At 35.8% G+C, this 19,420-nt stretch overlaps 2 protein-coding genes across 3 annotated transcripts; both read right to left on the reverse strand.

Annotated features, from left to right (window-relative positions):
• Positions 1 to 236: 236 nt before the first annotated feature.
• On the reverse strand, positions 237 to 9,957 carry LOC145631622 (uncharacterized). 2 transcript variants are annotated; one of them, XM_081683742.1, is made up of 13 exons: positions 8,049 to 9,957; positions 7,413 to 7,955; positions 6,338 to 6,465; positions 6,002 to 6,101; positions 5,783 to 5,915; positions 5,521 to 5,584; positions 4,406 to 5,156; positions 3,498 to 3,827; positions 2,681 to 3,349; positions 2,505 to 2,577; positions 2,338 to 2,423; positions 1,212 to 1,331; positions 237 to 795 (listed from the first exon to the last, which is right to left on the reverse strand). In XM_081683742.1, the coding sequence occupies exons 1-13, from the start codon at positions 9,723 to 9,725 to the stop codon at positions 721 to 723; spliced, it is 4,749 nt and encodes a 1,582-aa protein (XP_081539868.1). In that variant the 5' UTR covers positions 9,726 to 9,957; the 3' UTR covers positions 237 to 720. The 2 variants fall into 2 exon arrangements, with proteins under 2 accessions (XP_081539868.1, XP_081539867.1); XM_081683741.1 differs by having other exon boundaries at positions 7,413 to 9,957.
• Positions 9,958 to 13,004: 3,047 nt separating this feature from the next.
• Positions 13,005 to 19,112, reverse strand: LOC145630167 (protein DEFECTIVE IN MERISTEM SILENCING 3-like). The gene is made up of 8 exons (XM_081682415.1): positions 18,976 to 19,112; positions 16,740 to 16,883; positions 16,409 to 16,523; positions 15,502 to 15,742; positions 15,093 to 15,284; positions 14,701 to 15,021; positions 13,656 to 13,881; positions 13,005 to 13,566 (listed from the first exon to the last, which is right to left on the reverse strand). Exons 1-8 carry the CDS (start codon positions 18,994 to 18,996, stop codon positions 13,519 to 13,521), a joined length of 1,308 nt encoding a protein of 435 aa, XP_081538541.1. The 5' UTR covers positions 18,997 to 19,112; the 3' UTR covers positions 13,005 to 13,518.
• Between the last annotated feature and the right edge of the window lie 308 nt (positions 19,113 to 19,420).

The following is a 19,420-nucleotide window of genomic DNA, read 5'->3' on the forward strand; positions in this document are numbered from 1 at the left end:
AAATAAGGAAGTACAAGTTTATGCTAAAAAAACATACTCTCTGCGTCTCATAATATAGTTCCTGTTTTCCTATTTTGGATTTCCAAAATGTTTTTTCTGTTTCTATTTTCGGATAATATGTAAGGTTTATTACACCTTCACTTTTCAATGTATTTTCTAACTTACCCTTGAATTTTATTCAATGTACTTTCTAACTTACCCTTGAATTTTGCACATGCTTTGCTTTGTACTTTTTCTCTTTTTTTTCCTCTAACTTTTGTTTATGATTGTACTTTTCACTTTTATTAATATACTTCATCCACTTTTTCCACCTATTTCTTAAATACTGTAAAAAAAACACAAACAGGAACTATATTATGGGACAGAAGGAGTACATGAACATTGAAATTTCCGTTCACATATTTGCATAGGCATAGTTATATTACTCGTATTAAAGTTAAAAACCAAAGTACATACAAGTATACAACATAATCACGAACTGCGTATTCCAGTAATGCAATTCTCACGAAATTCTGGTTCCCGAGGTTTTAATCAGCAATGACTCAATAAAAGCAAATTGCACAAATAATTGCATCTTAGTTGAGACATTATTCCTCATTCAGCTGTAACAAAAACATATGCTAATTTCCAAATCAATACAAGAACAAATTATACAAGAATGAAATGATATTATTGGTTAGAGCAAGCAGTGGCTCAGTTTATTCAATTTACTCCCCATGATCATTCAAAATCTGCAGTCAGTTTTCTGAAATCGCTCAGAGCAGAACTTGCTGCGTACAGCGCCATCTTTTTCACCTAGGAAAAAAAATGAGCAGAAAATCAGTTTCACCATCTGACAGTACAAGTGACATGAAGAGAGATGCGAGTCAGTAGATTGCAGTAAAGTTAGTGATTCAAACACAAACTTTACTTTCGGAGATATGCACATTGAGATTGACAGCGGAATAGGCAAGCATTGCATTTTTGCAGATCATTACAGGTATCCCATTAGAAGGCTTAAATTACAATCATAAGAAACGCGGATGAACTATCCCATTTGGCAGTTCCCACCTCAAAAGTGATAAGGATTTGTGATATTCCAAATTTGAGGAATGCATCATGATTCAATTTGTCAAGGTAGAAATTTTGCCTCTACCATAATATCAGAGCTCTAAAACATAGATAAATGTGACAGGATTAGCTGATAAGAAAAAGAGATCACATTCACAAACCTCCAATTTGTCCTCTTTAGATCTGTGGTTTTTGGGGAGCAAGCGAAACTCATCTGTCAATCGAATGCATTCTTGAACATTCTCAGGGGATACAAAGTCGAGGGCCACTTTAATGCAAGACTGAAAAAAGTGATAACATTTTGGTAAGGTAACAGTTCTTGACATGGAAATGATCATAAAAGATGCAAGATGCTTTGTCCACACCACGTTGCTTAAATACAAATTCATGTTTCTCAAGGTGATGGAAAGATCTAATGTAGACCAGCTCCGTAAGAAACTTTAAAGCGACAGAAGTAAACTACTCCGAATAAACTAAGCTTCACAGAAGACAGATAAATTTACAAAGCGGCAATAGTTAACCAAAACGAATAATTCTGGCCTTTATTCACCCCTCCCCCAATTTTTTGGTGAAAAAAGGGGGAGGGAGTACAGGGTAAAATGACGAGACTAAATCAAGATGAATAAGAGTCTCCCTGAAACAACAGACGCACTGTAATATGACATTAAGCTTCATGAAATGCGGGGATAAAATGGCAGGGGTTAGAAAGAGAGGTTCATCATAAATGTTGGAAGTAAAGAAGAGTTTCACAGGAAAAATTCTACTCAGGAAGTGTGGCACCTTCTCAAAATGAGTGCAAGTACATCATGCCTCTAACTCTTGTTGCCAAAGCTCAAAACAATCCCAAATTATCAATATCCTATCATAAACTTTTAGCCATAGTTTTGTATACCTTTGGGTACCAAATGACAATTCTATGACACTACAGTGTAGGTAGATTGAAACCAACATCTTTCTTTGCCTAAATCAAATTCTTTTCTTTTCACTGTGATTCCTTTTAAAAGTCTAGCATGATCAATGAGAGATCTTCAAGATTAAGAATTTCTATGTTCAACCATCAAGCAACTATATGTCTACATCAAACCCTAAGGTCCGTAAATATGAAGAATTCACCATTGAATAGAAAATAAATTACATGATGATGTATCAGTCCAACAAATACAATAAATAAACACAAAAAATTATGTTGAGACTGAGAATCAAATGAGACCAAACAGTGTGAAGAACTGGAAACTTTAGAAGTAAAATGATACTAGAAATTACAACCAAATTTTTGAGGAAACTTACTAATCTATTTCTCACTTGATGGGGACATCCAGCAGGTATAAAAACAGCCTCACCCAAGTGTTGTTCAAATGTCCAAGGTTCCACACCTGCAACATATTCTGTTTAAAATTCCTGAAAATTTAATGAAAATAGTAATAGATACACCATAATAACTAGGCAATTCTTACCAAACTCGTCTTTCAGCTGTTTCTTATGGATTTCAGTCATATAAAAAGTCTGGTCATGAATAGGATGGACAACCTAGGGTAAATGGAGTCAAAATTAAAGGGGTTAATGTTGCTAACAATAATATCTAGTTGAATAATCAAACAGGTGTACAGTCCAATGAGTCAATATGACCTACTGATTTCACAGGAAGATTGTTAATGTGATTAAATTCTCGCTGATGCCTTTTTAGATAATCAAGAAGTTTTGGGACATCTTCTCTTCTAAAAATATCCCAGAGAGCACCCTCACTGACTTTATTTTCATCAAAATCAGGGTTTTTAGACGATAAATCATGCTCTCCACCAGAGCATGAAGCTTCCAAAGAACTATCAGCACTTCTTACAGCACCAGCTCCATCAGCAGAGGGGAACTCTTTAGCAGCAGAATAGTTCAGGATAGCATCAGAGTTTTCATTAGTTTCACTGTCATGTTTATCCGCAGATACTGATGTTTCTGGAAAATGGCAGACGGTGCTTACAGAGCCATCTCCATCAACAGAGGGAAACTCATTGGCAGCAGAGCAGTTCAGGCCAGCACCAGAGTTTTCTTTCGTTTCATTGTCACATTTATCTGAATACACTGATGCCTCTGAAAAATGGCTGAGTGTGCTTTCAGCACCAGCTCCATCAGCACAAGGTTTGGCATCAGAATGGTTGACGGCAACATCTAAATTTTCTTTAGTTTCAGTGTCACTTTTATCTACAGTTACGGAACCTTCAGTGTCATAAGTCTTTTGCAACTTGTGTATGACCTGCTGCTGAAATGAGCTAACATCAACCTTTGTTGTGTGCATCAACACATTAACCTAAAGAAAGAGCAGCAGTAGACAGTAGTCAAGACCAATAGCACGCTCATTTCTCAATGCATGTGAGCCCAAAAACAGAATAACGTGCAAATGAAAATCAGTGCATTTATAATTTTCTTTGGGGGAGAAAGCAGAAAATAACTCATACCGCATCAGATATATCACAGTGCAGTTTTGTCATGGAATCACCTCTACCAAGCTCTTCTTCATAACCATATGCAATGTATGTTTTTGGTCCCAAATCTGGCTTTGGCACACCATCTGGAAGTTTGGTAACAAGATTAAGGATACCACATTCAGGATGAGTGTAGTCGCTATATGGAAGCATCATGATATATTCAGCAAAGTGCCTTGGCAAGCATTCTTCAAATGAATTTGAAGCAGGCCAATCCTTCAGTTTTAAAATTTCTGGCCAACCATTACTATGATTCCGACCATGCAAATAGCCCTTGAAAAAGTGATAGATATCAATCTCTACCTGCAAAAGGAAAATGACTTTTTCATATGTATCTGGGCCTTCTATTCTTGAAGAAACATGCAATTCTTCCCCAGAGCAGGATTGCGACTAAACAACAGGTTCAGTAAAATCCTAATAACATATACAGAGAATTTATAAATTCTAAAGGGGGGGGGGGGGGGGGGGAAACTGCAAATTCCATTCACCCAGAAGCAGTTACAATACTTCCAGTCAGTATAAGGTAGCAATGTGAAACTTCAAAATATAAAGATCAAAGAAATTAGTGACTGAAAACTGGATTTTTATTTCTGCTGTTCTAATATCTGTAAAGAAAATTGAGTTTATAATTCTGAAAGAACACAAAATTATTCAGTAGACAAAATTTGATACCAATTCTTCCCACAAGGAGACAGGAGATAGTAAACTTAATTCTAGTTTAAGACACAAATGACTTGCTTAGAGAGTAACAAAGGATAATACATACCAATAGACAGTGTAAAGTACCGTTTAACATTTCCAAATTCTGAAATAAATCGACAAGTCTATCACACATCGCAAGTTCAGAATCCAAACGCATACCTTGAAAGCCTAGCACGTACCTCACACCAGTCCAAACAATCAATGGCCTTTACATTCAGTGTATCCTCCTTCATTATCTTTTTGGCTCCTCTGAAAGCCCTCCACATCACCATTGGCTCCCAACTCAGACCAGATCCTTCTTTCAATACATCTCTAACAATCACAGGTTCACCTCGTGTCCAATGCCTTTGAAAATGATCAATATTAAGTTCATTCATACTTGAAACACTCGGACAGTATAGAAAGTTATCACAGATATTCAGCCTTGAAGCTGCCTTTCTTCTTTCAGAGGTAGTACTTTGAGCATCTGAAGCAGTGGGGAGGCAGATGAGACATTCCTGACTAGAATCTGTCTCTGGCAAATAATAATCAATAGTGACCTTATCAATGCTTTCAATCACTGTGTCCACCCAATTAAGTTCAAGGACACGTCTCAGTTCAAGTACGTGAAGTCCACAACCACCATGTCCTTTCTGAGGACAAAGAATACTATCATTAATGTTCATGCTCCCACAACCTGTAGGGGGTAAATAATTGCCAACAGCAAACATTTCACTGTCCCCCATCTTATCAGCATCATGTTTCTGGCTGTTTCCCGTTATATCATGATTCAAGGAACCTCCTGTAGAGTGACATGAAGTTCCAGCTTCAAGGTCATCAGACCTTAAACCTGATCTCAATTCTTGACAACAGGATATACAGAGATCATAAGAGCAAACAGAATTGGGGCAGCTTCTGTGAAAATTTACAATGGATGTGTGGCAATTATCACTGTTGAATAAGAATAATGTTAAGGTCCAAGTGCTTGGCATAATTCTACATTATTTCTACTATCTGACACAGAAAGAATCTTCATAGGGGAGGAATAATGTTAAGGTCCAAGTGCATGGCATAGTTCTTCATAATTCTACATTATTTCTACTATCTGATATAATTTCCACTAAGAAACTCAGCAAGAGTAACTAATACCACTTTTCAGGTTCAAACTCATAGCCCTAATGATTTCACAAGTCAATATTGCAATATAGAGCATATTGCATATTCATACACCCAGTCACCCTGCCCAGGAAGTCCACTTCGCAAGTTGCAAACACTAGATGTTTTGATTCTAACAAGCAGAATTATGGGCACATACCAGTATATCCGATCATCTTGATCAAATCTAGTCTTCATTATATCCTCTTCTTTAATTGGTTTGCCTACCAAAAAAAGGAAGTAAAATACAAGGTTAAGGCTCTACCTAGAATAAGCAACAGTTAAAAAAAAAACATGAAGTCCACTATGACATCAAAAGTCGTTAAATGTTTATATCCTAATTCTAGTTCTATAAACAGCCAAGTTTTAATCATTCATTAATATAACTATATTTTCTATATACATCAAACAAGATTGCGCACCAAGTATTCTAGCTTCCACTTCCAGCTCAGCTCTCTGCTCTTCTTGTATGCTTTTTAGAATGGGGTTGATTTTGCACATCAAGTACAAAAGCCTATCTAACTTGACCTTTCTATCAATGTCTTTCTGTCTGTCCTGAAAACATAAAATTTATCAAGCATCCAATTCCAATGCATCAAGAGTAGCAAACATCAAACAAAGCAAATAACAGGCACCAGAACCTTCATAACTAGCTTCTCCTGGAGGCATATTTTGCAATTGCAATTCCCACGACAAAAAGGGCACGCCTCCCGTACTTCCTCCTTTGTTCTTTCAGGATACCTGATCCATTACGCTAGTTTTGAGACCAAACATTTATCTTGCTGAAGCATGATGATAAAGGGAAAAAAAAAACTTCGTGGTGTAAATGATAGTTCATAGTAATGACGTCTAAACAGGATAACAAATATACCCCAAATTCTAAGTAGATGAAAGAGCATGTCTTTTACAGTATTTACTATTTATGTACGGAGTATAATTTTAAATTCACTAGAAGCGATGCTGTTTTAGTATATTACCACTTTTTAAGGCATGGGAAACAATAACGTCTCTTTTTGCAGAATGAGCAAGCAATGATATCATTCTTTTCGCATCTGCACTGGTGACACCTTGAACTGGGCTCTCTTCTTCTAGAACCAGCGACAACCTGAACAAACAATCAGATGAGGGTGGCAAACATAACTTCTTTTTTTTTTGACACAAACCGGAAGCTCAGCATTTTATTCACAAACATAACATAAACATGACATTAAAAAAATATATTCACAAAAGCTACTTTGCAGCTTATGAACAACAATCCAGCCAAGCATCACCATCTTCTCTTTCTTTTGGGAGGACTGCAAAGATATGGGAAGAAATAAATGAATTTATAGCATCTTTTTTTTGTCTTGCTACTCCTACATGATTGTACATAGTGTGAAAATCTTTTCCTAGATATAAGCAATAAGCAGGCTCTGAAATGGTATATTTGGTCATTCAAAGTAAGCAGGACACTTCATCCAACACACAAATGACACCAAAAAATTCATAACAATGACTGAACACTTCCCACATTTCTGTTAATTAGTTTTTAAGGAATTGAAAATTGGTCGATCAAACTTATTAATGGATCCATCAAATATGGAGTACCATAGAGCACAAGGCCGATACACACTAAAGTAAATAAGTGTTATTTGATTCCATCCAGAAATCTATTTTCTTCCCTATGAGTTAAAGGCAGATAAATACATATACTAGCTTTAAATCTGGCATTGTAGCACTCAAGAAATTTCAAAACCGAGAATAAAGCAAGCAATTTCAGGGCTACTATACATGAGTCCATTTTTCCATGACTAACATAAGTGAGATTTGACACATAAAAGATTATTAATGGTGTGAATCATCTCCAACATTCAGATATATATCATTTATTAGTTTACCTAGCTTCTTGTAAACTATGTACAGAGACTGCAAATCTAGTCAGTGAAAATATAAAATTTAAACTCTAAAGCTGCCACTCTGAAGATGAAGTTTTGTCATCACCAGCTTATTACTTTCTTCAGGTTCTTATCACAATCATCTAAGAACTGATTGTCAATCTCAAAGAAGCTTTACCTCAGGCATATTTCTCGCTCTCAACTGGTAGTTAGAGGCCTTTATCTGAGGTTTCTGATCTTCAATTGCTGATTCAAGTAGCATTTCAGCATCATCCACCTTTTCATTTCCACAATGTCGCGGTAAGACAACTTCCATGTCCTTTTGCACAACCAAGCCTCTTCCTCCAGGTAGTGAGCTAATAACTTTGGGAAGCACTCCATCAACAAGAATTACCCTTTTGTTTTTCAAACCTCTAGGCCGTCCACGCTTCTTCTTTCTCCGGCGTACTCTTGCACCAACATGATCAGCAGGCTCATTCCTCACAACCTGCACAGCTTCACCACCTGCCTCACCCACTTGTTCTGAACCTTCTCCACAACCAGCAGGCTCATCAGTCTCATTTCTCACAACCTGCACTACTTCACCACCTGCCTCACTCACTTCTTCTGCACCTTCTCCACAAACCCTTCCCCTCCTACCAATCTTCCTCTTCTTCTTTGTGGAACCCTTAGGCCGCCCCCGCCCACGCTTCACTACCTTCTCCCCTTCCTCTTCCACCACCTCAGCAACCATAACCACCTCCTCTTCCTCATTTTTCGACCCTCTAGAACGCTCACGCCTCTCAACCTTCTTCTCCAATCCCTCTTCCTCCACCTTAGCAACCACAATCACCTTCTTCCTTCTCAACTTCAACCCCTTAACCCGGCCTCGCTTCACCACCGTCTCTTCCACTTTCCCTCCAACCTCCTCCCCCGGAAAATCCTGAATCACATTCTTTTTCCGCCTTTTCGAACCTTTCAAACTCACCAATGCACAACCCCCATCATCAATTCCTTCCCCACTAACCACCACTCCACCATTCTTCCCCATTTTCGGCTTATTCTTCACACCCTTTGGCCGCCCTCGCTTCCTCTTAGGCATGATCACCTCCTCTCTAACACTAGGCACTTCTTCATCACCCAAACCCTCATCAATTCCTTCTTCAAAACCCTGAATTCTGTTCTGATCATCTTCTTCACTATCAGACTCAAACAATTGCCTAACCCTCTTCCCAATATCATCATTTCCACCAAAATTCACACCCATTTCATCAAATTTCTTACCATCATTTTGATCAACAATTTGATCATCCCTTAACTGTTCTTGGTTTTCAACCACCATTTTCTTGTTCTTGTTCTTAGACCCTTTGGGTCGACCCCTTTTCCTTTTTTGCCCCTGACCCACCATTTCTTTGCCTCCAATTTCATCAATTCCATGAAAATTCTCTGCCATTTTTGTTCCTGCAATTTTTTCAATCTTTCTCTCTTCGAACACTTCACTAAACAGAATTTCCTGTTTATTACTCTTCTCATCACTACAAACAGAAGCTATAAAGTCATTTTGAACCCCCAATCCACGAATTCCGCCACCCGATTCATCAAGGGTAATATAGTAATTTCCCTCAAAACCACCATTCAATGCCGGTTCAGCTACCCTCTCAACCGTTTCCTTAAACCCCGTACTTAAGTCACCAAGGACAATATTGTCTTTTCGGCTTCCGACTACATCTCCCTCATTCGAATCAACCCTCGGTTCACCAAGGGCAATATTGTCATTTCCAACAGCGCCGCCATTAAAAGCCGGTTCAGCCACCCTCCCTCCCACTTCCTTAATATCCATCTCACCCAATTTACTAAGGATAATATCGTCATTTCCGCTCCCAAAGACAATTCCAACCTCTGAACCGATCCTCGGTTCACTGAGGGTAATATTGTCATTTCCAGTAGAGCCACCATTAAACACCGGTTCAACCACCCTTTCCTTAAAACCCATCCCACCCAATTCACTAAGGATAACATTGTCATTTCCGTCTTTCGTATCGATCCTCGGTAAACTCGCTTCGCCACCTGTCCAACCCGGCATAAATTGAGACCCAAAACTACCCTCACCACCACCACCTCTTCCAAGGGTGTTTAAGTAACTTCCCACACCCACTTCACCAAGGGCAATACCGTCATTTCTACCAAAACCCGGTTCACTCCGACTCGAATCCCCCTGAAAATCAAAATCAATAACCGGTCGATACGGCTCAATAGCAGAGAAAGAAGCAGACACAGAATCTCCGTTACTCATTCTCTCTCCTTCCGGTAAACTTCTCCGGCGATGATTCTCGCCGGAGATTCCCTTCCTCCCATCTAACGGAAAACTTTTCCGGCGAAGTTGCCGGGAAACGCTGAGAAAATAGTGCTTCTGACAATAAGATCTTCCAGGAATAGCTCTTTCACGGCACCTCCAATTAGGGGTTCCCGTTCTCCGGCATCTCTCGCCGTCTTCCGGCGCCGGAATCTCCATTTTCTCTCTCCTCTTTCTCAATTGTATGAATGTGAAAATGGGTTTTGGGGGTGATGATTTTAACGAGGGAAGTGAGATAAAATGAGTAAATGTGAGAGATTTTTTAAAGAAAGAAAGAAAAGATTTTGATTTTGATATTTCAATTGAAAAGATTGAGTGTCATTTTGTGTATCAGTATTGATTTGGGTCCTCACTGTTCTTTTGCTACTGACAACTGATGATTTTATTGTATCGAATTTAATGACCTCATTTTTTTCTTTTTTCTTTTTCCTTTTTCTTTTTCAGTTTTTTCTTTTTCTTTTTTAGGATTCTTCGAAAAAGACAGGATTTTTTAAAAAAAAATATAATAAAATAATAACAAGTGTTGGTGATAGTTTATCAGTTTTTAATTTGACTTTTGCAATATTTTGATCATGTTTTACTTATGGTAGTCGCTCTTTTTTTTTTTTTTTTTTTGCATCATGATAATACACGAAATTTTAGGAGAGTAATAAAGTTTCATAAGTAGATGAATAAATTATTATAGTAAAAGTAAGATGGTGACCATGAAAAGGTATGTGAGAGAAAAAGGATATTCTTATTAGTGGAGACAATGAAGGAAAAAAAATGATAATCCGTAAAATAATTTGAGTGGAGTTTAAAGTAAGAGATAATGATAAAGCATAATACAAAGTTACCAAATATAAAAGTGATGCATTTAAAAAAAAATCACCCATAAAAGAAAAGTGATGCAATTAAAAAAAAAAAAAAGGGGGGAGTATGTTTATCTCACCACATCAGTTTTCAACTAAGGTTTAAATTATTTTTTTAATTATAAAAATTGTACTTGTTTTTATCCACTTTTAACCTATTACTCCGTATATCAAGACTCACCTCATATTCACTATTTATATATCCATTTCTTTTATAAAACTCAACAACTTTTTTTAGTTGATGAGTTGGCAGCTCCTTATTGGCCCAAAAAAAAAACAAATTGTGTTTTTTGTGAATTGTAGAGTCTAAAGATGAGTTTGATTGTAGAGTCTTAACTCTTAAGATCATTTAAGACTCCTTATAATCTTGCACCACTTTATATTGCAAAAAACATATAGTCTTGTATGTGAGTCACCAATAAACTCTCTTATATTGAGTATCAAGACTCACCAATAAACTCACCCTTATATTGAGTACGGGCTTGTTCTCTTCAGCTTGATTTTAGTTCAGCTCCAATCAGTTCAGTTTAGTTCTTAATTTCCTTCTCTCATAAACAATTCATTTCAGCCTTATTCAAGTTTAGTTCAGTTAAGTTGTTTTTAATAAATCAGAACAGACCCTACATATATTAAGCACATGTTCTAGCTTAATTCCAGTTTGGTTTCCAATCAGTTTCATTCCTAATTTCCTTATCCCATAAACAATTCATTTCAACTCTATTCAATTCAGTTCAGTCCCAATCAGTTCATTTGTTTTCAGGAAATCGGAACAAGCCCTAAACTAAGTTGTAGGTATATTTTAGAATCACTTTAAGTTATAATTTTGAAATATTAAGTTATTGTTTGGTTTACAAGGGAAGTGAATTCCCATAGGAAATTATATTTATGGAAAATAATTTTCCTAGCCCATTTTCTAGGAATTGACCAAAGTTTGTTTAGCTCATAATATAGGAACTCAAATTTCCTAGGAATTCATTTCCAAGTATTAGTTAAAATTTGTTATATACACCCGGCTGCACCACAAACCTAAGGTTAGTTTTTGTTTTTCATTTGATGATAAAATGAAAAGCAATATCAAAATGAGAACAAATACTTACGGTACACCCAAATGTACACTAAACTTGATTATTTGTTATTTAAGGGCCTATTCACATTTACTGAACTGAGCTGAGCTGAACTGAATTGAACTGAGCTAAGCTGAGCTGAAATGAATATTTTATGAGAGGGGGAAATTAATAGCTGAACTGAACTAATTGGAGCTGAATTGAACTGAAATTAAGTACATGTGAACAGGCCCTAAGTAAATTAATTTGGAGAGATAAAGAAATAATTGTGAAAAATGTGAGTTACCAAGAGGGGCTTGGTAAGTGAATTCTCATTGAAAACTTTCTTTGGAAATTTTACTTCCCCTGATTTGATAAATTTGTGTCAACCAAACAACACACCCATATCCTATTTCCTAGAAAATGGGATTTAAGGCATGTTCTCATACGTTTATTTTCAGTTCAGTTCAATTCAGCTGATTTCAGTCTATTAGAACAGACTCTTACCATGTCTTTTTCCTCTAACCAAACAACGCTTAAGTTTTATAATTTTTAATTATTGATAGTTGATACTATATTAAAATTATAATTTTTTTCAAAAAAAAAAAATTATCATTGACTAAAATTCTTCACGAACATGTCTTCAAAAAAAAAAAAAAAAAAAAAAAAACTTCATGAGCAAATATATCAGATACGATCATACAAATACATAAATTATATGGCTGATTTGATTGCTTACAATATTAATAGCTATTTAATTCTCTGTACTAATTTATGGTTGAATCTGTTGTACTCATAAACTTGTTAATATGTACTAACAATTACGGAGTAAAATCTAGTTTTACTTTTAAAAACTTGTTTACTAAATCAAAACTATTATATGCAGTATATTCTTTTTAATTGGCCCGTTTCATTTTTAGGAAGTGAGCATAATTTTGCATTGATTTTATCTTTTTATAGAGTACACAGTGATTTTTTATAAGAACTTGTTACCAATTTTGTATTAGAAGTAATAATATGAATTAATTAGTTTGATAGAGCTGTATATGGTTAGTTATCACAGCATAATAATTCTGGAAAAAGTATGCTCCCATAAAAAAAAAAAAAAAAATCATGCTGTCACATTATACTTCTCATGTGAAAAATTTATACTTCCTCCATTTTCTTTTACTTGCAACACTTTCCTAAAAAGGAAATGTCACAATACTTGCAACACACTATAAAAGGAAACTTACTTTAGGGAAAAACTATACTATTTCCCTTATTTAAAGCACATGGCCCACTAAATTACACTCCTAACAACCACTCATCCTATTTTAAAATTTATTATATCATGTAAATCCCACCTTTCTTAATTACCGCGCTAAAGGGTGTGTTGCATCTAAAAGAAAACGGAGGAAGTAGATTTTAAGAAATTAGGAACATGTATGGTTTGAAATTATTATTTACGTTGCACATTGTAATAGTTGTCCAATACCCTGCCTATTAATACAGCAAGGCCCTGTTGTTCTTTTGAGTTACTTTGTATAAACAATACGGAGTAGTATCAAACAAACCCATTTTACCAAAATAATCCAAGCTCGCTTGGATTTGTACAATTCTACATAACAATAGATTTGTTCTTTTCTTGGAAAATCAAGTAATATCCTTAATTAGGACAATACATGACAAATTGGCAACTATTCTAACCAAGGGAGTATTTCAAACGTGATAAGCATTCTGGTGTAAAGAAAATACTGGGGTAAGCCTAAAGGCCCCAAGAAATTTCTTTCGAATGCTGTAAAAAATACAAGTTAGATTAGTTTCAAGCCAAAACCTAAGTTCATGTTCTTGCGGAAGGGGAAGATAAGAGATGGAAGGAATTCATTTGGTACCTCACTGTGCGATTCCAATTTCCAACTACGCAGAACCTACAAACTAATCACCCAACTAGAGCCTAATCTGCCACCATGTCTGCAGTCCCTGAAGTTAAGGGAGAAACTTGATTAGCTCCAAACCAAGATTCTTCAACGAGGTCATAATGACAGCCTTAGTCCTCTAACGGGAGCATATCATCGACTATCGAGGAACCTGTCTGTTTTGTACTGCAGATGTCTGCAATTGTTGCTGCCAAACATCATAATATCACATTAGCATTCAGCAATTTCAATTACATCTTCACCAGAAATGGCATTCAGTGATAAAGAAAGAACTACCTGTGCCATGAAAGTCGAGCTATCAGCTAGAAACTTAATAAAACTTTGCTTTTTCAAGTTGAAGGTTTGCTTTTCATGCTCTAACATTGCATGTTCTCTCCGAATATCTTCCAGAATTCTTTCCTTTTCCCATTTCTTCTGTTTTATCTGATTTTCAAGCTCGTAATACTTGTCAGGGAGACTTGCTCTATTGGAGCATTTTGGGAACCTCACATCTACTTCTTCCCTTGTTTCAGTAACATCGAGAAAAACAACAGCAAAGTAACAAATAAGAGGTTAATTCAATTAAATTTCAGAAATGATCACAAAGAAAAAAAATAAAAGATAATTAAAGTCTATCCTGGAATTACTGAAAAATAAAGAATTAACTAAATAAAGTCTACCTAGGAAATACTAGTATGGAGGATTGAAGATAGATATTCTTTAAATTCAATGGAATTTGGTCAATGAATAATGATACAAGTAGTACAGCACTTTAGACCACAAAAACGTAATCTGCAAGCTAATGATACAAGTAGTACAGCACTTTAGACAACAAAATCGTAATCTGCTAGCCATAAGTTCAGTAGACTTGTCCTATTAGTCCTATTTGAAAGATTGGCAGTGAAGTATGTGAAATAGTGAGCGACAACAGTGCAGACTGCAGAGTGTACACTACCATGACACTATGACAATCGCCACAACCTTTCAAGTGCCTAATCCAATAATCCACAACATCCAGGAAAGAGACATCATCAGAACGACAACACCCATGGCCCAAATGACAAAAGATTGATGAGCAGAAAAGCACAAGGCTCATCAATCCTTAGCCTTGCCCTAGGTGTTTAGCCAGAGGGAAGTAGCACGTCACAGAAAGTAGACAATGACATCAAGCAATACTAGCGTTTTACAGTAGCAAAGCTTTTATATTGAGTGAAGCACCATACATATCACAAAGTATCAGCAACTGCACACAGCTTATTCCAGATAGGTGAACATTAATCATTTATAGAATCAGATGCACTATTGTGTGTTCAGAAAATTTGAAGATTATGTGCAAAGGTACCTGCTACCAAGGAAGAACACACCAGTAGACCTGATCATTCCACCATCCAGAGAGATGGCTCCATCACTGATGCATGGAAGAGCACTATGCATCTCAGCTCTTGTTCTGTAGACTTGAAGACGTGAAAATAGATTGTAGAACAATGTCTCCCTAAGGCCACACCCATTCGAAGTCAAACAAAAGATATGAGGCCTATCTACATGAATCATATTTACAGCAAAGCCAAGAAATCCAGCTGGAATATCACCGGTAGGCAGCCTTGGTTTTGGAATATCAAGTCTCCTCTGAGGATCGCCGGACAAATATTCACCAGCGTATGGTCTGCACAAAGAAAGGTGTTAAAGTGACTAACATACAAGCTTAGTAGACAACACAAAGTTTTGGAATCGTGCCTTAAGTTTTCAAGACATATCACAGAGAAACGACCCTCCAAAGCTCGTCCAATAGAAGTTCCTGCGCCATGAATTCCAGAATCTTTATTTACAAGTCCTTCACCATCATATATTTCCAAGGCTTTGATGCCTTCATAAGTTTTACAGACAATTGTGAGCATAGTCTGCAAGCCTAAATACTCAGAAAAAAGCCTGAGTTTGCAATTTGCAAGCACAAACAAAAGAGAATAGTCAGTCTATTTCAAATATTTCGAAAGAAAAACTTTGTTAGCAGGTTTTGACCATAAACAATAATAACATGGTTTCTTATTATAGCCAAAGGAGTGATTTCTAGTTTTCTATAGTCTGGGTGCAGTGTACAGTGGCGCATTCAGGCATTAATTTTTGAACAAGTTTGAGTACAAGTTACCTGCTGAGATTGTCATCATCTACTTTTCCTAGTGAGGCAACAATACCAAGAATATCTTCGCATAAAGATAGATTTGAAGTCTGAGAATCATGATTATTTTTGAGTTGGCAATAAATACCAGCAGCAGAATTTTCATGCTTTAAAATTTGCTTGATAGTTTCCTCCTCATTTTGAACATGAGAAGTGTTGCCATCTTCAGTCTTGGTTGCAGCACTTGAGGAAAGGTATTTACCAAGACTAACTACAGAATAGAAAAAAAAAATTGCATTAGATATGAATATAGAATACCAAGGAAGAATGCAAAGAGAGTGACAGTATAATGTTCTCTACTTCTCTTAAAGACAGCTGACATCCATCTGTTGATATCTTTAAAAACATTTGAAATATCATAATATATAACAAATTCAAACAAACAACTTTCTCTCAAAAGTCAAAACAAAGTTAACCAGGAAATTGGACTGTACATCTATAATCTATTGAGCACCAACTCAGGAACTTAGCCTAATGACCAACTTTTTTAACAAGATATGTGGTGCTTACGTGATTTGATTTTATTCACATGCCTAGTCAACAAGTATTTACCTCTTTTACATAGTAATCTGAATATTTGGAGCTTAAAAGTGACCATTACCTCAGCAATATCAATTTCCTATACGCCTTTTCTCCGTAATCAACTTATATTAATCTTTGGAGCTTAAAAGTGACCATTACCTCAGCAATATCTATTTCCTATATGCCTTTTCTCCGTAATCAACTTATGTTTTCTCTCTCTATAAATGCTCTAGGACCATACACATTTCCCATAAGAATGAGCAATTTTTTTTCCACAAAGTCTCTTGCCTCCAGATTCAAACAAGTTCAAAACTTCCCTATGATAAAAGATAATATGACAAGAAATCAAGCATACCTTGCAAATCAAGTATAGCATCATCCAGCTGATTTTTCTGTGCCTTAAGAAATTTTATATTGTCCTCGTGCTGCTTCATTTTACTCCCTGTTTTTTCTACTTCATCTTGCAATTTCTGCACACCGCATACAAACAAAAATAATGGACATCATGTTCTCCTTGCCACTACAGCCTGGCAGTGTATCATAAGTTACAAGGAGTGAATCGCATGTCTATCTTCCCACTTATATATACATCATCAAAGGGAGCATGAGTATTAGTGTAATTAGGGCACCAATCCATTAAATTAATGTAATCCAATACATATGTATCAACCACCAACAGAACCAACCTTAGAATTAGACATTATGGTGTTTGCATAAGGAATTGTTCCATTTGAAACGTCAGTCGCAGTATTTGCAGAAGAGTTATTTGAATCTACACTATTTAGAGCTGCAACATCTTGGACAACTAGCGCCTGGGCATTTATTGGAATCTATCAAGAAAAGCATAAAAATCGTCAATTTACGATACAAGGTAGCATGACTAACAAGTAGCTGTCAATATATGATTGGGGATTTATATTTAAGCACTCAAAATAACAAAGCTGTGGTGCAACTGCACTAACATCTAGTTCTGTAGATATTACATCCACAACTTTGTAAAAGTCCTCAACACTAACTTGTAAAGCATATTCTAATACTCATGACCCTCACCATTATTTCTAACAGAAAGGCAATATTCAGCCAAAGTGAATTCCATAAAAAATAAGACAGACAAATCATTTTTTTTTAAAAAAACCCATGACTTCATAAGCTTTTCCTTCAAAAATACAAAGAAACTCAACATAACATGACACAATAAGTCACAGTCTCCCATCACAACAAATAAGAACCCCTCGTGGTTCACTGGTTCTTACATAATTCTTCCCATCCCCAATCACATGGGGAAAATAGTTAGAAACTTAGAATACTCCAGCTTCTAAAAAATGATAAGGAACAAGAAAACTAAAAAACACATCATACATTTAAAAATAAGTATCTATTTTAGGGCAAGATTATACCTATCTCTTGAATCTGAACAGATTATTGTCTCTCAGAACGCATCGGAAAGTATTCCACCAACCCATACAAGTAAGCTAAATGTTTTTATTAAACCAAATGATAAATAAAATTGAGGTAAGAAATGAATCCCGTAAAAGAGCAAAACACAACTGTCTCTGTGACAAACAAAAACCTGCTTGTCATAGCTTGTAAGACTTTCACGCCCAATCCACTCCCCCCAAAAAACCACCTTCTACTAATGACTCCATACTATCATGGACAAGTATATTCTAGATTACTCGAAAAAACTACAAATCATACACGAGTAACGCGACTACAGTAACTGAAACATTTATGTGAGCTTGCACTAAATAAACAAGTATCAAGATCACATTGAAAAATCATTTAACGAATAAAAACAATACAGCAAGTTGCATTATAAAGCTTAACTAGGAAAAACTCCAAACAAATTGGGTCCGTCTAACCTTTGTTGATATTTAAACAGATTACCCAAGGTTGATTTTAAAGCCCCTAAACGAGATAATAACTTTAAAAACGATATAAACAAAAACGAAAAAAAAAAAACAAAAAAAACTAGGGGTAATAAAACCCAACCTCTGCTTAGAATAGGAGAGAGGAGCAGAAAATGGGCAAGTATAACATTGAGAGTATTGAGACAAGAACAACTCCCCCTGAGGTAAAACGGCAGTGCTAACATCCACCTAAACAATTGAAAAACAGCTTGTGTCCGAGGTAAATATCGTTAACATTATATTAATTTCTCCCCCCTTTCCCTATCCATCTGAAAGTTACTTAATTACTTGCTGATTTTTACAATTACCGAACGTTACAATCACAGTCAGAATAGCAGCTGATATAATAGTCATTGATTTCGTGGTCAGTTGCATTTGAAAAAAAGTAAAGCCCAAACTTGCTACTATTAAACATAGCTAATGCATTCTACAATAACAGCAGCTACTAAGCTAAATTTCAACCCAGCAAAAATCTGAACTTTTCGGCTTCTTCGATCCCCAACAATGTCACATCATACTGTAGAATGACAATTACTTGCCTATATTGATCGTCATTACTCATCAATCCAAAAACACACACAACTTCATGAGTCAATTTTCATCACAACTTTACACAATGAAATTCATTCATTATAAGTAATTCGAAAATACACACTCACACAAACACACTTAGCATCACACTACAATGCGGAATTAGTCAAATCTAAAACAATTGAACCAATAAATTATCAAATGCGAGAGAATACAAAACATGAGAATTTGAAATAAATCTAAATTCACATTAAAATCAAGAAAAATAAACCTAATTGAGCTAAATAAACTAACAATTGCACATCAATAATCGATTATAAACACCAAAAAGTTCCAATTACATTTCATAAATTAGAGTTCGAGCAGCAAAAAATTCAAATCAAAGAAACTGCGTAGTAAAATTGCATGCATGTGAGAGAAGAAACCCTAGAATTGAAAAAAAAATAGAGAGAGAAACGAAGAAGAAGTAAAGAACACTTGCCGGAGAACTCGTCGGAAACATGGTTAATTGCAGAAGTACAGTGTCGCTCCTTCAATTTCTCTCTCTAGATTTCTAAACTCTGTTTTGTCTCTCAGGCCTCAGCTTCTCACCTATTAATTTTACTCCGTACGTAGTAATTTGTGACTTTGAGAGAGAAGAGGGGTTTTTTTAAAACCCGAATTGAAATTAATGACAGACACGGAAAATTCTTACCGTTCAAACTCATTTTATTTTGAACCATTTATTACGATTTACTTTTTTCATATTGTTCAAATATTGAACTTTGTATTTAGAGTAATAGGGTTTTAAAATTAGGGTGTTTTTAGAAATCTACTAAAAATAACATTTAGGTGTTTCAAATTTGAATCAAACTAATGACCCACTCATTCCAATTTGAATGATTAATAGTACGAAATACTAAGCTTTATATTCGGAGTTATATTTT

This window comes from Chenopodium album, chromosome 5 (assembly GCF_948465745.1).
Source record: "Chenopodium album chromosome 5, dcCheAlbu1.1, whole genome shotgun sequence".
Lineage (NCBI taxonomy): Eukaryota > Viridiplantae > Streptophyta > Magnoliopsida > Caryophyllales > Amaranthaceae > Chenopodium > Chenopodium album.

Bases quoted from the DNA above. Each gene is read 5' to 3' on its own strand.
- LOC145631622 (XM_081683741.1), bottom strand. From the start codon at position 9,725: ATGGAGATTCCGGCGCCGGAAGACGGCGAGAGATGCCGGAGAACGGGA. The intron at 6,466-7,412 runs GTAAAGCTTCTT...TTGTTTGTTCAG, and splicing joins GAGCGAGAAATATGCCTGAG to GTTGTCGCTGGTTCTAGAAG. The intron at 5,585-5,782 runs GTGCGCAATCTT...TTTTTTTGGTAG, and splicing joins AGTGGAAGCTAGAATACTTG to GCAAACCAATTAAAGAAGAG.
- LOC145630167 (XM_081682415.1), bottom strand. From the start codon at position 18,996: ATGTTTCCGACGAGTTCTCCG. The intron at 16,524-16,739 runs GTTGGTTCTGTT...TGCGGTGTGCAG, and splicing joins CCATAATGTCTAATTCTAAG to AAATTGCAAGATGAAGTAGA. The intron at 15,022-15,092 runs GCACGATTCCAA...TTCTTTGTGCAG, and splicing joins ATATGTCTTGAAAACTTAAG to ACCATACGCTGGTGAATATT.